General features: G+C 42.4%; 1 protein-coding gene across 2 annotated transcripts in view; it reads right to left on the bottom strand.

Annotated features, from left to right (window-relative positions):
• Positions 1-20,067, bottom strand: part of rap1gap2b (RAP1 GTPase activating protein 2b) — a 76,141-nt gene extending 56,074 nt beyond the window's left edge. For both annotated transcript variants that reach the window (XM_064938036.1, XM_064938037.1), the window contains exons 1-2: positions 19,791-20,067; positions 17,447-17,482 (exon numbers count right to left, since the gene is read on the bottom strand). In XM_064938036.1, the coding sequence (XP_064794108.1) occupies positions 17,447-17,482; positions 19,791-19,834 (80 nt within the window). In that variant the 5' untranslated portion in view covers positions 19,835-20,067. The remainder of the gene's footprint in view (positions 1-17,446; positions 17,483-19,790) is intronic.
• Between the last annotated feature and the right edge of the window lie 672 nt (positions 20,068-20,739).

Raw genomic sequence — 20,739 nt, 5'->3', positions numbered from 1 at the left:
TCTGTGTGGGTGGACCAATTCAGTTTGTCCGTGATGTGTACGCCGAGGAACTTAAAACTTTCTACCCTCTCCACTACTGTCCCGTCAATGTGGATAGGGGGGTGCTCCCTCTGCTGTTTCCTAAAGTCCACGATCATCTCCTTTGTTTTGTTGACGTTGAGTGTGAGGTTATTTTCCTGACACCACACTCCGAGGGCCCTCACCTCCTCCCTGTAGGTTGTCTCGTCGTTGTTGGTAGTCAAGCCTACCACTGTAGTGTCATCTTCAAACTTGATGATTGAGTTGGAGGCGTGCATAGCCATGCAGTCGTGGGTGAACAGGGAGTACAGGAGAGGGCTCAGAACTCACCCTTGTGGGACCCCAGTGTTGAGGATCAGCGGGGTGGAGATGTTGTTACCTACCGTCAGCACCTGGGGTCGGCCCGTCAGGAAGTCCAGTACCCATTTGCACAGGGCGGGATCTAGACCCAGGGTCTCCAGCTTGATGACGAGTTTGGAGGGAACCATAATGTTAAATGCTGAGCTGTAGTCAATGAACTGCATTCTCACATAGGTATACCTCTTGTCCAGATGGGTTAGTGCCGTGTGCAGTGTGGTTGCGATTGCATTGTCTGTGGACCTATTGGGGCGGTAAGCAAATTTGAGTGGGTCTAGGGTGTCAGGTAGGGTGGAGGTGATATGGTCCTTGACTAGTCTCTCAAAGCACTTCATGATGACGGAAGTGAGTGCTACGGGGCGGTAGTCGTTTAGCTCAGTTACCTTCGCTTTCTTGGGAACAGGAACAATGGTGGCCCTCTTGAAGCATGTGGAAACAGCAGACTGGTATAGGGATTGATTGAATATGCCCATAAACACACCAGCCAGCTGGTCTGCGCATGCTCTGAGGACGCGGCTGGGGATGCCATCTGGGCCTGCAGCCTTGCGAGGGTTAACACGTTTAAATGTTTTTCTCACGTCGGCTGCAGTGAAAGAGAGTCCGCAGGTGTTGGTAGCGGGCCGTGTCAGTGGCACTGTATTGTCCTCAAAGCGAGCAAAGAAGCTGTTTAGTCTGGGAGCAAGACATCCTGGTCCGTGGCGGGGCTGGTTTTCTGTTTGTAATCCGTGATAGACTGTAGACCCTGCCACATACCTCTTGTGTCTGAGCCTTTGAATTGTGGCTCTACTTTGTTTATTTTATTTTTACAGGGACAGTGCACATTAATCAACGTTTCACTAAAAGTGCCGGTTTTAGCCAGCCGGCTAATTTTCAACCGCAGTTCCTGGGCAGGTTATTAAAAAAAATGACAATATAGACAATCATTGAGCAGTGAGCACACGCAGAGCAACATAGGACAAGCAAGACATAGCATACAGACAGAGCAACAAAGGACAAGCTAGATGTAGCATACAGACAGAGCTACGTGTTTCCACACCTCACAAGCTACAGACAACAGACAACAAGGAAAGTGGCAATAAACAGCTAGGGATTATGATCACAAATCTGATTGACTTTTAGCCATGTATTCATACATTTTGTGAAAGTGTGATAGGTGGTGCAGTTATGTGTGTCTGATGGCAGTATATTCCAGACATGGGAAGCTCTCACAGAGAAAGTGGATTTACTAAAGGTGCTTAACGATACAGTCACCTCTCATGGCAGACCTTGTGGATCTGCTGCCATATGTTTGGGTTTTCTGTTTAACAAAAATACTGAGTGGAGCGGGAGCCAGACAATTTAGGATCTTGAATTCAAGATAGTATGCTCGGGAGCGTCGCGCGATGACAAGAGGCTAGCTTAGGTAATATATTGATCTTCAAAATTTCAGCTCTACCCCATGAAGATAGGGGGAGTGTTACAGATTCCTCCGGTACATCTCTTAATATCATCCCTGATGACCTGGACAACTCTAGTTCCATTTAGGCTCAATATCTTGGTTATGGGGGATACTATATTAATTCCTAGATACATCACGCAACTAGTCTTCCAAACAAATGGGGACCACACTAAGTAAGCCTGAAATGTGTGTCGGTTGAGAGGGATATTGTCACTCTTACTCCAGTTGATCTTTGTATCCTGAGAGGGAGCTAAAGGTGTCAATCAGCTTTAAGACTGTTGGTAGGGGGATGGCAAGGTTACTAAGGGTGGGATGTCGTCAGCGTATAGATTCAATTTGAACACATGTTCATAAATGTATACACCTGAGATGGTCTCTTCTGTGCGTATCGCACATGCCAGGGGTTCTAAGGCTAAAATACATATGAGGGGACTAGTGGGGCAACCCTGTCCCACACCTCATGGAGACAAAATAAGTCAGACACTATTCCATTCGTTTTGACGGATGGGATGGGGGCACTGTATCAGGCTCTGGCCCAGCTAATGAACATGGAACCAAAGCCAAACTTGGTGAGTGTATGAAAGAGGTCTGGACATTCTATCCAATTAAAGACCTCCTCGGCATCCAAGGACGCTGCTATAACTTGAGTATTAAGAGTTAGCCTTGGGTATGACATGAAATAGCCTACGCATATTATTCACAGAGAGACGAACTGGGATGAACCCAACCTGGTCTAGATTAATTATTTATTGGATTACTGTCTCTAAGCGTAGGGCGAGTTTCTTGGCTAACTTCCTAGCTCCAAAGGATCCTTACCAGGCCTTGTTCGCAGAGCGATAATGGCTCGGCACAAGGATGGGGGCATAGATACTGACTTTAGTGTTTCCTAAAATAACTTCAGAAGGATTGGGGGCAGTTATTTTTTGAAGTATTTGTAGAATTCAATACCCAAGCGGTTATAGCCAGGTGTTTTGCCAGAGGACATTTTCATAATTGAATTGTCAATTTCTAACTGGGTGATCAGGAGGTCCAAATCAACTTTATCCACCATATTGACAGAGGGAAGGTCAAGGTCCTTAAAGAAGGCATCAAAATCATTGTCACCTGCAATACTCTCTTACCCATACAATTTGTCATTTAATTGTCTGAAAGATGGATTAATTCTGGTGCCATCCCATTGAAGTACTCTCATACTATACCTAACGGCTAGAATCGACTGTCTGTTCTCTATCTGCTTAAACCTATAACATCTTTCCTGCCTTCTGCCGAGTCCAAATCAAATCTATGCAGTTGGAAAAGAGTATGGTGGCTTATGAAGTATTAGGTGCATATACTGTACGTTTACCAGGGCACACTTCTCATTCTGTAACCATCCTGAGGCTATCAACATGCAAGTTAGAATGTTTGAAAGACATTATTTTTGCAATCAGAATGCTGACACCTTTAGAACCTTTGCCACCAGGGGAGGAAAACACCTGACCCATCCATCTCCGTCTCCATTTCTTATATTATTCTGCATTCAAATGTGTCTCCTGTAACATTGCCACATCACAGTTAAGATATTTTAAATGCACCAGAATTGTATACCTCTTAACGGTTTCTGAATACCGTTAAAATTCCAACTCACTATCTTATTTACTATGCTGTCCATGGTGGTAGTGATATTCATTTGGTATTTTCTAACCTTGACATAATGTAATTTGCGTCTGCACTGTAGAAGTGGGGAGGGGAGGGGGGAGAACATTGAATAGGGAGAAAAAAAGAGTAAAAATAAAAGGAACTGCTTGTCATAAACGTGGCCAACTGAGCTGAGTTCAACAAGGCTTCTCTTTGTGGCAAACATGTTGCCAAAGTAAGAACTTCCGTTGAAAGATTTCAGCTAAAAGAATACAGTAGCTTCTAAGTGACAATACTCAAACTAAAAATTACTTAGCAATTCCTACTAAATATAATAAAAATTCTACATGGCCACTTGATTATTTTAGCGGCAGTTTAGATCTGAAACAGACACTTATGTTCGCCGCACACTACCATTTCAGACCGTTCGCTAACATTAGCAAACAGTTGCGGCTAACACAAAACAAATGGAAGAGTTGCAAGAAAAAAGCCATGTCTCACACTGGCCAATAAAAATAAAAGATTAAGATTGGCAAAAGAACACTGGACAGAGGAATTCTGCCTAAAAGGCTATTATCTTGGAGTCACCTCTTTGCTGTTGACGTTGAGACTGGTGTTTTGCGGGTACTATTTAATGAAGGTGCCAGTTGAGGACTTGTGACGCGTCTCTTTCTCAAACTAGACACTCTAATGTGCTTGTCCTCTTGCTCAGTCCCACTCCTCTTTCTATTCTGTTTATAGCCAGTTTGTGCTGTTCTGTGAATGGAGTAGTACACAGCATTGTAGGAGATCTTCAGTTTCTTGGCAATTTCTCACATGTGGAATAGGCTTAATTTCTCAGGACAAGAATAGACTGACGAGTTTCAGAAGAAAGTTCTTTGTTTCTGGCCATTTTGAGCTTGCAATCAAACCCACAAATGCTGATGCTCCAGATACTCAACTAGTCTAAAGAAGGCCAGTTTTATTGCTTATTTAATCAGAATGACAGTTTTCAGCTGTGCTAACAGAATTGCAAAAGGGTTTTCTAATGAGTCATTAGACTTTTAAAATGCTAAACTTGGATTAGCTAACACAATGTGCCATTGGAACATAGCAGTGATATTCCACAAAAAATCAGCCATTTCCAGCTTCAACAGTCATTTAGAACATTAACAATGTCTACACTGCATTTCTGATCATTTCAATGTTTTTTTAATGGACAAAAAATTAGCTTTACTTTGAATAAAAGGATATTTCTATGTGACCCCAAACTTTTGAGCAGTAGTGTAGGTATTACAGACTCGGTCAGGGGGAGGTTGAAAATGTTTGTGAAGACACATCAGTTGGTTCGCACATTTTTTATTTAACCTATATATAACTAGGCAAGTCAATTAAGAACACATTCTTATTGTCATTGATGGCCTAGGAACAGTGGGTTAACTGCCTTGTTCATGGGCAGAATGACAGATTTTACCTTGTCAGCTCGGCGATTCAATCGAGCAACCTTTTGGATACTGGCCCAACTCTCTAACAACTAGGTTACCTGCCGCCCTGTGCATGCTTTGAGTAGAGTTGTCCAGAACAGCTGGTGCTCTCATGCATGCTTCAGTGTTGCTTTCCTCGAAGCGAGGATCAGACTGCTAATCATGCTAAAGACGCCGGAGAGGATGGCTGCCGTTTTATTGGCTCTTCACCAACCGTGCTATTTTGTTTGTTTTTTCGCATTGTTTGTAACTTATTTTGTACATCTTTTTGCTGCTACCGTCTCTTACTGACCGAAAAGTGCTTCTGGACATCGGAACAGAATTTACTCCCCTTGAATTGGACAAATACTTTTTCTTTAATGAGTCGGACGAGAGGGATTTACTCCAGACACCCGAACAGGCCCTCATCCCCATCAGTCGCAGGAGAAAGAGACAGAGGTTTGTGGAAGGAGATTGGGGTGCCTTGTGAGAATCAGGCGACGACTGGCTAATCTGCTTTTGCTAGCCGTATTATTGGCCAACTGGATAATGAATTGGACGAACTAAAAGCACGTATATCCTACCAACGGAACATTAAAAACTGTAATATCTTATGGTTCATGGCTGAACGACGACATGAATAACATACAGCTGGCGGGTTATACACTGTTCAATAGGCAGGATAGAACAGCAGCTTCTGGTAAGACAAGGGATGGCGGTCAAGGTATATTTGTAAACAACACCTGGTGCACAATATCTATTGATGAAGCCAGTGACTGATGTGGTGTGCTCCTCAATGCCATTGGAAAAATCCTTGAAACATATTCCAGTCTGTGCTAGCAAAACAGTCCTGTATCTTAGCATCTGCTTCATCTGACCACTTTTTATTGACCGAATCGCTGGTACTTCCTTTTTTGTTTTTCCTTGTAAGCAGGAATCTGGAGGATAGAAATATGGTCCGATTTCCCAAATGGCGGGAGAGGGAGAGCTTTGTATGCGTCTCTGTGTGTGGAGTAAAGGTGGTCTAGAGTTTTTTTCCCCTCTGGTTGCATGTTATATGCTGGTAGAAATAAGTTAAAACGGATTTAAATTTGCCTGTATTAAAGTCCCCGGCCACTGGGAACGCAGCTTCTGGATGAGCATTTTCTTGTTTGCTTATAGGCTTATACAGCTCGTTGAGGGCGGTCTTAGTGCCATGGTGGTAAATAGGTGGCTACGAATAATACAGATGAGGACTCTTGGTAGATAGTGTGGTCTACAGTTTATCATGAGGTATTCTACCTCAGGCGAGCAATACCTTGTGACTTCTTTAATATTAGACATCGCGCACTTGCAGTCATTGACAAATAGACACACACACCCGCCCCTTGTCTTACCAGACGTAGCTGCTCTGTCCTGCCGATGCACCGAGAAGCTACTTCTCAGTGAAACATAAGATATTACAGATTTTAATGTCCCGTTGGAAGGATAGTCTTAATCGTAGATCATCCAGTTTGTTTTCCAATGAATGTACGTTGGCCAATAATACTGAGGGAAGTGGTGGTTTACCTACTCGTCGGCAAATTATTACAAGGCACCCTGCCCTCCTCCCCCTTTTCCTCTGTCTTTTCCACCAGGTATTGAGAGTGTATAATCTATAGATCAAGAGGGGAGAAATTGGGTTTGGTGCTTGGTGTTGCATCGGACAACAGCCTAAAACATTTGACTAATAATAGCTTTGAGGCTAGAAAGATACTGTACAGTCGTTTTTTTTTCTTCCACCTCTGGTCTGGTGGAAGTTTCGCCGACATGTCGGCTCTCCACAGCCGGCTGGCATGTGCTAGGCAGGGTTCCATCCCCGAAGTGGTCTCCTCCTTCCTGTATAATGGAGCTTTCTCGACCCAACCAACCAGCCATGGAGGTACGCCACTCGCAGTGGAAGTCAAAGAGGGCGTCCTCTGGCAACGGGGGTCTCCATGGAGATGTAGAGCCCGGCACTGACACAGACCAGAAACAGCTTTGCCGCCCTGGATCCAGAGGTTCCGGCGCCTTCGTCCTTGTTGGCTTCCTAATCAAGATCGGATCCGAAGGTACCTGCGTCTTCGTCCTTGGTTCTGTCTCCGTCTCCGGTGGCTTCTACCTCGGGTTCAGATCCTCGGAGCTCCCAGGCTCGCCAGACTGTGAGGCTGCCTGAGAGACTGGCCCATTCAACATCACCAGCTGTCATCATAGGCAGCTCTATGGTGAGAAACATCTCGGTCCCCAAGGCAAAAACAGGACATAACAAGGCTGCTTCCAACTGTTCTACCACAGATGCCGGGAGCTGACACTGTCGTAGTCCATGTGGGGTCAAATGACATCAGGAGGGCTTGCTCGGAACATTTGAAAATGGATGTTAAAGAACTGATTTTAGCATGAAAAGACTACAAAAAATGGATAGAGGAGGTCAGAGACATGGCATTGTGGTTTAAGGACAACAACCTGTCCCTCAACATGATATAGACAAAAGGGATGATCGTGGACTACAGGAAAAGGAGGGCACACCCCCATTCTAATCGACAGGGCTGTAGTGGAGCAGGTTGAGAGCTTCTTTCCTTGGTGTCTACATCATCAACAAACTATCATGGTCCAAACACACCAAGACAGTTGTGAAGAGTGCATGACAACACATATTCCCCTCAGGAGACTAAAAAGAATTGGCATGGGCCTTCAGGTCCTCAAAGTTATACGGTTGCACAACCGAGAGCATCCTGACTGGTTGCATCACCGCCTGGTATGGTAACTGCTAGGCCTCCGACCGCAAGGCGCTACAGAATGTAGTGCGTACGGCCCAGTACATCACTGGGGCAAAGCTTTCTGCCATCCAAGACCTCTATACCAGGCGGTGTCAGAGGAAGGCCCTAAAAATTGCCAAAGACTCCAGCCACCCTAGTCAAAGACTGCTACTCAAAAGCTAGAATATACATATAATTAGTATATTTGGATAGAAAACACTCTGAAGTATCTAAAACGGTTTGAATGATGTCTGAGTATAACAGAACTCATATGGCAGGCAAACACCTGAGACAAAATCCAACCAGGAAGTGGGAAATCTGAGGTTTGTAGTTTTTCATGTCATTGTCTATCGAATATACAGTATCTATGGGGTCCTATTGCACTTCCTAAGGCTTCCACTAGATGTCAACAGTTTTTAGAACCTTGTTTGAGGCTTCTACTGTGAAGGGGGAGATAATGAGAGCTGTTTGACTAAGGAGTCTGGCAGAAGGCCATGAGCTCAGTCTTGCGCACGCCCGTGAGAGTTAGCTGCGTTCCATTGCATTTCTATAGACAAGGAATTGTCCAGTTGAAGCATTATTGAAGATTTATGATAAAAACACCATAAAGATTGATTCTATAAATCGTTTGACATTTTTCTACGAACTGTAATATAACTTTTCATCTGAACTTTCGCCTGGACTTGCCCGCAACTCGTGAGATTGGATTTGTGAACTAAACGCAAACAAAAATAAGGTATTTGGACATAAATTATGGACTTTATCGAACAAAACAAACATTTATTGTGGAACTGGGATTCCTGGGAGTGCATTCTGATGAAGATCATCAAAGGTAAGTGAATATTTATAATGCTATTTCTGACTTTTGTGACACCTCTCCTTCTTTGGAAAATGGCTGTTTTTCTGTGGCTAGGAGGTAACCTAACATAATCGCAAGGTGTGCTTTCGCCGTAAAGCCTTTTTGAAATCTGACACAGTGGTTGCATTAAGGAGAAGTTGATCTATATTTCCATGCCTAACACTTGTATCTTTTAACAATGTTCATTATGAGTATTTCTGTAATTTGATGTGGTTCTCTGCACTTTCACCGGATGTTTGTTTGAGACAATGCATTTCTGAACATAAAACACCAATTTCAAATTAGGTTTTTGGACATAAAGATTGAGTTTATCGAACAAAACACATTTATTGTGTAATATGGAGTCCTGGCAGTGCAATCTGATGAAGATCATCAAAGGTTAGTGATTAATTTAATCGCTATTTCTGACTTTTGTGAGGGCTCTCCTTAGCTGGAAAATGTATTTATAGTTTTCTGTGACTCGGTGCTGACCTAACAATTGTTTGGTGTGCTTTCGCCATAAAGCCTATTTGAAATCGGACACTGTGGCTGGATTTACAAGAAGTTTATCTTTATAATGGTGTAAAATACTTGTATGTTTGAGGAATTTTAATTTTGGGATTTCTGTTGTTTTAAATTTGGAGGCGCCCTGCAATTTCACTGGCTGTGGGCGAGGTGGGACGCTACCGTCCCACATATCCCAGAGAGTTAACTTCATATGGCTGCAGGGGCAGTATTGAGTAGCTTGGATGAAAAGGTGCCCATTGTAAACAGCCAGCTCCTCAGTCTCAGTTACTAATATATGCGTATTATTATTAGTATTGGATAGAAAACTCTAAAGTTTCCAAAACTGTCAAAATATTGTCTGTGAGTATAACAGAACTGATATTGCAGGCGAAACCCTGAGGAAAGTCAAAACAGGAAGTGGCTTCTATTTTGAAAACTCCATGTTCCATAGCCTCCCTTTGCTGTATTTAAAGGGATATGAACCAGATTCCATTTCCTATCGCTTCCTCAAGGTGTCAACAGTCTTCAGACATAGTTTCAGGCTTTTATTTTGAAAAATGAGCCAGAACAATAACATCGAGTCAAGTGGTCACATGAGTTTTGCTTGCGCAACAGAATTTGGACGGCTATTGTTTTCCCCTCTCCTACTGGGAAAGACATTTGCGGTTGATATATTATCGATTATATATTTTTAAAACAACCTGAGGATTGATTCTAAAAAACCTTTGACATGTTTCTGTGGCCATAATGGAAACTATTTGGAATCTTCGTCTGCGTTGTCGTGACTGCTCTTTCCTGTGGATTTCTGAACATAACGCGACAAACAAACGGAGGTATTTTGGATATAAAAATATTTTTTTATGGAACAAACAGAACATTTGTTGTGTAACTGGGAGTCTCGTGAGTGAAAATATCCGAAGATCATCAAAGGTAAACAATCAATTTGATTGCTTTTCTGATTTTCGTGACCGAGCTACCTGATGCTAAGTGTACTTAATGTTTTATCGTGCGATCGATAAACTTACACAAAACGCTTGGATTGCTTTCGCTGTAAAGCATAATTTCAAAATCTGACACGACAGGTGGATTAACAAAAGGCTAAGCTGAACTTGTGATTTCATGAATATAAATATTTATAGTTTGAAGAATCTAAAATATATTTTGATTTCTTAAAAGGATCGGACCCTTTTTAATTTTTTTTTGCCTAAAATGACATACCCAAATCTAACTGCCTGTAGCTCAGGACCTGAAGCAAGGATATGCATATTCATGACACCATTTGAAAAGAAACACTGAAGTTTGTGGAAGTGTGAAATTAATGTAGGAGAACAAAACACATTAGATCTGGTAAAAGATAATACAAAGAAATAAACAAACAGTTAAAAAAATGTGTACCATCATCTATGAAATGCAAGAGAATGGCCATAATGTATTATTCCAGCCCAGGCATAATTTAGATGTAGGCCACTAGATGGCAACAGTGTATGCGCAAAGTTTTAGACTGATCCAATGAACCATTTAATTTCTGTTCAAAATTTAGTATCAAGACTGCCCAAATGTGCCTAATTGGTTTATACATTTTCAAGTTCATAACAGTGCACTCTCCTTAAACAATAGCATGATATTATTTCACTGTAATAGCTACTGTAAATTGGACAGTTCAGTTAGATTAACATGAATTCAAGCTTTCTGCCAATATCAGATATGTCTATGTCCTGGGAAATTTTACAACCTCATGCTAATCCCATTAGCCTACTTTAGCTCAAACGTCTCGCGGGGGACCCACCAATCCTTAAATTGAAATTGCAAGTCGAGGGCAGAGGTCATTTCCTCATTAACAATGTTTTGTCAGTAGTGGCAAACTCTTTCTATTGTCAGGTGTTGAGAGTCGCCATGTTTTGCCATGTTGACAATTATTTGAAAATAAGTCAGTCAATTCATAGTTATTTTGCAAAAGAAAAGCCATCCGTTTCAATGCATGCCACCGGAACCGGACACCTGGTCATGGTTTTTCAAACACTTCTTGATTTTCAAATGCCTCTGAAGGTACACTGAGCAGAGTGTCTGTCTTCGACCAATCAAACACACAAACACAAGCAAAAATGTGCGCGCAGGCACACACACGCTCATACGCACACACATATAACAAGATTATATTCATGCCTTACTGTAGGAGCCATTAGATGATTACATAATAGTGAATTATTAAAATGTACAGTCCAGAGCTTCATCCCAAATAGCACCCTATTCACTATATTTGACTAGGGCTCTGGGATCCACCCTAGCTGTAGACCACTTTGCTATTAGTATGACGTAACCAGGCATTCTCCATTTGACTGCATCCTGGAAAGAACCTGGCTAGAAGGATGGCATCAAAGCTTTTACTTTAAACTAGATCCTAGCCCTAAACAAGGCTGGTATTGGTAGCAGACTTGGACTAAAAAGGTTTCTAAACACGGTTCAGTGTCCATCACAATCTAAAACAAAAAACAATGCAAGAGACTTGCATCCCTTGAAAAACTCAAACACATCAAAAACATACACTACAACACATTAAAAACGAACACTCAAACACAAAAACACATCATTAACATCAAAATCACTCACATCAAACAAACAAAAACACATTAAAAAAACAAAAACACTCACTCAACCACATCAACACATCAAAAAGACTCCAACACATCAAACACATCAAAAACACTCACTCAAACACTCCCTCAAACACATCAAAAACACAAAAACATATCATACACATCAAAAACTCTCACTCAAACACTCACTCAAACACATCAAAAACACACACTCAAACACATCTCAAAAACGCACACTCAAACACATCAAAAACACTCACTCAAACACACACTCAAACACATCAAAAACACAAAGACTGGCCCTCCCGGGTGGTGCAGTGGTCTAGGGCCCCCAGAGACTCTGGGTTCGCGCCCAGGCTCTGTCGCAGCCGGCCGCGATCGGGAGCTCCATGGGGCATGCACAATTGGCCTTGCGTCGTCCGGGTTAGGGAGGGTTTGGCCGGTAGGGATATCCTTGTCTCATCGCGCACTAGCGACTCCTGTGGCGGGCCGGGCGCAGTGCACGCTAATCAAGTTCGCCAGGTGCACGGTGTTTCCTCCGACACATTGGTGCAGCTGGCTTCCAGGTTGGATGCGCGCTGTGTTAAGAAGGCTTGGTTGGGTTGTGTTTCGGAGGACGCTTGGCTTTCGACCTTCATCTCTCCCGAGCCCGTATGGGAGTTGTAGCGATGAGACAAGATAGTAACTACTAACAATTGGATACCACGAAATTGGGGAAGAAAAAGAGGTAAAAAATACACAGACATCAAAAACAATACAAACACTCAAACACAATCAAACATATTAAACTCAACAAAAACATACATCAAACTTATCAAACACAGATACTCAAACGCATCAAACACATCAAAAAACTCCAAAACATCAAACACTCAAACACAAAAACATACATCAAACTTATCAAACACAGATGCTCAAACTCATCAAAAAACCCCAACACATCAAACACATTAAACACAACAAAACATACATCAAACTTATAAAACACAGACACTCAAACACATCAAAAACCCTCAAACATTCAAAACAGTAAAATAGTCAGTGTGCTACTTAATCTTGAGCATGAGTACCTGTCAGAATCTTTTCTTGACACACACACACACACACACACACACACACACACACACACACACACACACACACACACACACACACACACACACACACACACACACACACACACACACACACACACACACACACACACACACAGATTGCAAAAGAGGGAGGGAGAGAGTGGGGGGAGAGAGTGAGTGTGTGAATGAATGTGTCAAGCTCTAAATAAAGGGATGACAGGGAAGATGATAGTGTGCTGTTTAGACTTTACATGGACATTGAGTACTCATTCATAAAACATACACAGTTTAAAACCAACTTTAATAAGTTATACACAAACCGACTAGCATACACAGTCATATGAATGTACTGCAGACTCCTGCAGAATACAAATGCATCACACCACAGGCATAAACGCACGCACGCACACACCCATGAGCCTACAGGAATATGCACATGGAGCCTACTTGATGCTAACCTGACTCGGCACACCCTCCGGTCTCACTATCTCAATTCATCATGCTCATCTAAACATAATATACAGACATTCACACACCAGAGATGGGGTTAACTTCATCTCAGTATAGCCATCAAGTGTTGGAACTGAACTGCACTATACAAGAGAAATTCCATTAAAAATGTAATTTATATGAACTGAAATAGATGTAGAGACATATGTGCATACACACACATACACAAACTCAGATCACAGAGGAGTGGTCACACACACACATACACAAACTCAGATCACAGAGGAGTGGTCACACACACACATACACAAACTCAGATCACAGAGGAGTGGTCACACACACACATACACAAACTCAGATCACAGAGGAGTGGTCTCACACACACACACAGATCTCCCATACACACCCAGGTTATCAGCAGATAAGAACACAGACAGGTGGAATTTACACACCTTACTGCTACCACTGAGGTGACACTAAAACAAATTTATAGTTACACGTCCTATCTAGTAACACACAAACACCCCAAACAACACTTGTTTAATGCAATGTTCATTTTCAGATGGAAATCTCACAGATTTCCCCTTTGATTAGGTTAGCAACTAATTAATTTCATATCATACATCTTTACACTCATGTCATATCAAATGTAATACATCATATCATTTCTATAACACCTTTGATTAGGATGGCACTAATATTATGTAACATAACAGGAATATAATCGTAGCCTACATAATATAATTCCTATACGATGGTAATACCCAATGTAAAACTGCTGCTGCTGACTTAATGAGTTCTTTATGCTATCATATCATTCTGGACGTGCTACCTGTCCCAGACCTGCTGTTTTCAATTCTCTAGAGACAGCAGGAGCGGTAGACATACTCGAAATGATCGGCTATGAAAAGCCAACTGACATTTACTCCTGAGGTGTTGACCTGTTGCACCCTCGACATCCACTGTGATTATTATTATTATTTGACACTGCTGGTCATTTATGAACATTTGAACATCTTGGCCATGTTCTGTAATTATCTCCACCCGGCACAGCCAGAAGAGGACTTGCCACCCCTCATAGCCTGGTTCCACTCTAGGTTTCTTCCTAGGTTCTGGCCTTTCTAGGGAGTTTTTCCTAGCCACCGTGCTTCTACACCTGCATTGCTTGCTGTTTGGGGGTTTTAGGCTGGGTTTCTGTACAGCACTTTGAGATATCAACTGTTGTAAGAAGGGCTTTATAAATAAATACATTTGATTTGATCTATATTACCCAACGGTAAATCCATGGATAAATCAAGCAGATTATTATACATTACTGCTGCTGCTAACTTCATAACATACAGTGCCCTCCATAGTTATTGGGACTGTGAAGTACTTATAAAAATAAAAAAGGATTTAAAATTTAAACAATGCCTGTGAGTTTAGAGTGCAGGCTGTCAGCTTCAATTTGAGGGTATTTTCATCAGGTGAGCCATTTAGAAATTACAGCATGTTTTGTTTATAGACCCCCCATTTTAGGGGACCAAAAGTATCGGGACAAATTTAATCAAATGTGTAATAAAGTAGTCAAAAATTAAGTATTTGGTCCCATATTCATAGCATGCAATGACTACATCAAGCTTGTGATTCTACATATTTGTTTCATGCATTTATCCCTTGCTTTGGTTGTGTTTCAGATGAGCGACAAATATTATACCCCGAAGACATGCTAACTTCTCACCATTACAATAACAGGGGAGATTAGCATTTTATACCATACCCTCGAGACATGCTAACCTCTCACCATTACAATAACAGGGGAGATTAGCATTTTATACCATACCCTCGAGACATGCTAACCTCTCACCATTACAATAACAGGGGAGATTAGCATTTTATACCATACCCTCAAGACATGCTAACCTCTCACCATTACAATAACAGGGGAGGTTAGCATTTTATACCATACCCCCAAGACATGCTAACCTCTCACCATTACAATAACAGGGGAGATTAGCATTTTATACCATACCCCCAAGACATGCTAACCTCTCACCATTACAATAACAGGGGATGTTAGCATTTTATACCATACCCCCAAGACATGCTGACCCCTCACCATTACAATAACATGGGAGATTAGCATTTTATACCATACCCCCAAGACATGCTAACCTCTCACCATTACAATAACAGGGGAGATTAGCATTTTATACCATACCCCCAAGACATGCTAACCTCTCACCATTACAATAACAGGGGATGTTAGCATTTTATACCATACCCCCAAGACATGCTGACCCCTCACCATTACAATAACATGGGAGATTAGCATTTTATACCATACCCCCAAGACATGCTAACCTCTCACCATTACAATAACAGGGGAGGTTAGCATTTTATACCATACCCCCAAGACATGCTAACCTCTCACCATTACAATAACAGGGGAGATTAGCATTTTATACCATACCCCCAAGACATGCTAACCTCTCACCATTACAATAACAGGGGATGTTAGCATTTTATACCATACCCCCAAGACATGCTGACCCCTCACCATTACAATAACATGGGAGATTAGCATTTTATACCATACCCCCAAGACATGCTAACCTCTCACCATTACAATAACAGTGGAGGTTAGCATTTTATACCATACCCCCAAGACATGCTAACCTCTCACCATTACAATAACAGGGGAGATTAGCATTTTATACCATACCCCCAAGACATGCTAACCTCTCACCATTACAATAACAGGGGATGTTAGCATTTTATACCATACCCCCAAGACATGCTAACATCTCACCATTACAATAACAGGGGAGGTTAGCATTTTATACCATACCCCCAAGACATGCTAACATCTCACCATTACAATAACAGGGGAGGTTAGCATTTTATACCATACCCCCAAGACATGCTAACATCTCACCATTACAATAACAGGGGAGATTAGCATTTTGGTGAGGGTATGATGTGCGTCTGTACTTTTCTCACTCTGTCACGTTCTGACCTTTATTTCCTTTGTTTTGTCATTATTTAGTATGGTCAGGGTGTGAGTTGGGGTGGGCAGTCTATGTTTGTTTTCCTATGATTTGGGTATTTCTATGTTTCGGCCTAGTATGGTTCTCAATCAGAGGCAGGTGTCATTAGTTGTCTCTGATTGAGAATCATACTTAGGTAGGCTGGGTTTCACTGTGTGTTTGTGGGTGATTGTTCCCTTCTCTGTGTTTGCACCAGATAGGACTGTTAGGGTTTTCACATTTATTGTTTTATGTAGTCAGTTGTTCATGTGTACATTTACGTATTAAAAGGAACCATGGCACTTACGACGCCGCATATTGGTCCTCTGATCCTTTTCGCCTCTCCTCTTCGGAAGAAGAGGAGGAAATCCCTTACACACTCATTATTATTCACGATTCATTCAGGATCCTCCGTAATCATGGTAGCATCCACATTCATGTGGAAGTGTTTATTTACAGTAAAAGTGACTCCAAAATGACACAATACACTATTTACCATTCATTTCTATTGGGAACTAAATACATTGAAACACAACCACAAGAAAACAGCAGCCAAAAGAAGAAAACAAATCACTGTACATAATCATATGTATATTATCTGTAAGACTGTGTGTGTGTGAGGTTGTGTGACTGACAAAGCCACAGAACGGTATGGCTGTGAGTCTCACTTTTGCACAGAGGGGTCATATCAGTGTGTAGCCCAAACTGTTTAGACGCTACAGACAGAAGTTGGCAGATCGGCTGTGGCGACTTCAGACGAGTACCAAGACAGTTTGTGGGGGTCAAACAAAGAACACCATCGTGTTCGTGAGAGTCATATCTTTCCACAAATGGTTCATAATAGTTTGGACGCAACTTACGATTTTGTGAGAAGGCCGATTTTCGGGATGTTTAATGGTCTGACAAACACCGCTCGAGCTCTGTCACCTTTCACCGACGATGTGGAAGTGCGACATCGGAGGATGCGATGGATTGAGACACATCCAATGCAAAAATAAGCAGATATCTCTAGCTTAAACTGACCCATTTTTATGGGGATTTTTTTATTATGCTAATTAGGACATCCACCTTAGGGGGTTAAGTGGTCAGATGCCATAAAAAAATGGTGTCCACATACAAAAATACCACTACTGGTTACTACAGCCCTCAGTACAGTACCACACAGAGAGGGTATCTACCCAATGGTGCTCGCTCACACACACACACACACACACACACACACACACACACACACACACACACACACACACACACACACACTCATGTGGACGTGAATGCCCTTCCTTCCAACAAACCCAATTTTATGAACAATTCTTGTGTATACTTTTTGAATGTGCGTACTACTCACCGTGCTCTGAGTGCACTGACCGTACTCTTATCAATCCTGAAGAGAGAGATAGAAGGGAGAGAGGGATAGAGAAAACATGTCCAGTTAACTTGTCATGTAGCTATGACAACAGGGGCACACGACCCCATTCACCCTCACTGGTGAAGCACTTCCTTCCTCCACAGTCTGGCTCCAGAGATGTCCCTCACATGGACACACACACACACACACACACACACACACACACACACACACACACACACACACACACACACACACACACACACACACACACACACACACACACACACACACACACACACACACACACACACACACACACACACACACACACACACACACACACACACGTGTAAGTATGAACGCTTGCACATGGACACACACACGGGCGCATTCTGACTCACACACACACACATATACACACACAAACACACACAGACACACACACACAACCAAAATGAAGTTAATCACCATGGCATAATCGGCATGTTGTTAATTCTCTTCCTTCATACCTTCTTTCTCTCCTTCTCTTCCTGTCCTCCCTCTCTCTATCTCAGTGTTTGAGTGTTTTGTCTGTCATATATATGTATGTTATCGCATTAGGAAGGGTCTTTACTACACTGAATTACACACTAATGGCTGACAAGCTGTCATCACATAGCTCTGCTGTTGTGACACACACACACAAACACACACTCTCTTTCTCTCTCTCTGTGGGAGACTAGATCACACTTTAACACACCCTTCCTGTGCTGGAACCCCTCCCAGTACTGCCTTAAACCACACACACATACGCACGCACACACACACACACAGTTATCAAGACAATGATCAGTAACGCAGTGACTAGTGCATGCCATTGCATATTTTCCATCCCAAAGTGTTTTGTTGATAAACAATCACACACACACACACAAATGCACACACACAAATGCACACACACACACAGGTAATCTTTTGTGAACACGTTTTTCCATCATGAGAAGTCAATCTGTCTGTCAATGTTCTATTTTCAGTTTGCATTTTCAAACTAACTCAGACTCACAGTAACCATTAACCCTGATGTGTCACTGTGTTTTATAGAGATAATGAAGGAGTAAGGGAGGGAGATGGAAGAAGTGAGAGGTGAGGAGTGTAGCAGAGGGGAAGAGAAGAGGGAGACAGAGACAGAGACAGAGATAGGAGAGAAGGAGAGAAAAGGAGAGAGGGTGCAGGAAGAGAGTAGCAGAGGGAGCAGTAAACGTTAAAAGCTTCATATGATGAGTCTGAAACCTCTGTTCGCACGGGTCATAAATAAAACATTTAGTGCTGCTACACAGTACACACACACACACACACACACACACACACACACACACACACACACACACACACACACACACACACACACACACACACACACACACACACACACACACACACACTACAGCTCCACCAATACGTTAAAATCAGCCACAGAACACACACACACCTCAACTGACTTAGCACACAGTGAAACAAAGCATGCTGAATAGTTGATAAAGGGGTGGAGAAAGGAAGATAATGAAGGTGAAAGAGAGGAAGAAAGGAAAGGAGAGAAACAGATGAGAAAAGGAGGGAATAGTAATGCTAATATCCACTCTTCCCTCCTTCCCCAAAAAGTATTTCCTGCATTACTCGACACTGAGAGATGGAGAAAGAGAGCTAAAGTGAGAGAGAGAAAGATGGAGAGCTGGAGAAAGAGAGGGAAAGGGAGGGAGATGGAGAGCTAGATAAATGGAGAGAGGAAAATTGAGTATGAAATTGAATGGTTGAATAGAGGCTTGTGTAAGTCTTGCAACTTCTCTAACCACACACACGTAAGTGCTTCATGCACACACACACACGGACAGACACACACAGCCCTCTTGTGTATTCTGGGCACAGGTTAGATTTGACAGGCCGTATGCCGAGCTGAGATTCAGTGAGGTAAAGAGCTCTGAATCACTCAGAGAGAGAAAAAGAGGAGAGAAATATGCTGTCTCATACCTGGAAGAAGACAAAGAAAGGGGATATTTAGGGGCTAAACAAATACCTTGGCTGTATCATAGAGGGATAGAGATAGTTATCATCCCATTACTCTGCTACTATTGGTCTCTGTCTTACCACTTACCTGGTTTAGCAGTCAAAAACGAGTCCAACTACAAACTAGCAAGGATCCCTGCCATAGACAATCAACTGTCATAACATAGCTAACACCCCCCCCAAACAATACAACAAACTACTTACAATCACAATCACATAAACACGCCATATCAAACTGAGCCATATGCAAAGTCGCATACACAACACACACTTTATCTCTGTCACACACACACACACTTACCATCCAAACCCTCCGAAGGACACACTCCTCTTCCTCCTTAGCATGGTGTTTACGTCTCTCTCTCTCTGGGAGTCTGTGTCTGCTTCTCTTGAAAGTCTTAGTCTTACAACAATCTCTCTCTACCTCCACTATGTGTCGTCTGCCTCCAGCCTTCTATCTATTCAGTTAGCGCTTTAGCCTTTTTACCATGCCCTCACTGTTTCTCTCTCTCTCTCTCTCTCCCTGGTTCCCTCTCTCTCATTCACTCTCTCACACAGTATGAGCTTAACACCTGCCTCGTCTCTCCCTCCACTGCACTGCTTCCCTCCCTCACCACCCGCTAGGCTGGAACGAGTGAATGAGAGAGATAGGGCGATAGTGGGAGAGAGAGTGAGAGGGAGGGAGGGAGGGAGTGGACAGGGAAGAAGGGAGGTGGTGCTTTCTGTGTATTTCTCTACCTCTATTCTTTGACTCTGAGAGAGACAGACTGACAAGGCAAAAAAAAAAGTGTCATTGATGTCAAAATAATAGACCATGTTAATACGAGTACCTCAGTGTCTGAAATGGAGTGAAGAAGGTAATTTTAGGTGCCAGTACCAATTTGAAAATACTTGTGTTCATATTCTAGAGGTGGAATATTCTGGAAGAGCTGCCGGGACTAGAGATATTCTAAAGAAAGCAGATTGCTAGATCATCTTTTTATGGGTACTCAGGCAATAGAAAATTAAAATTGCTGCATCAGCCTAATTCAAACGCTGGACTGGAGTGCTTTCTTTGTGGAGTCATTTATGTTTGAAACATATATTGGTTAAATGTCAATGAGAGAGTTCTATTAACCTGAGCTGCAGTGCACTGATCTATGGCCCGTGACGTGAATGGACAAAAGCGGTGAGGGAGGAGCGCCTTTCTCAAGCCGAACAGTAATCTGCGCTGATGTTGTCAACAAGGCAGCATGGTGCATTGTCCAGAA

The sequence above is a fragment of the Oncorhynchus masou genome, chromosome 26 (genome assembly GCF_036934945.1).
Source record: "Oncorhynchus masou masou isolate Uvic2021 chromosome 26, UVic_Omas_1.1, whole genome shotgun sequence".
Taxonomy (NCBI): Eukaryota; Metazoa; Chordata; class Actinopteri; order Salmoniformes; family Salmonidae; genus Oncorhynchus; species Oncorhynchus masou.
This window is presented reverse-complemented; position numbering and strand designations above follow the sequence as displayed.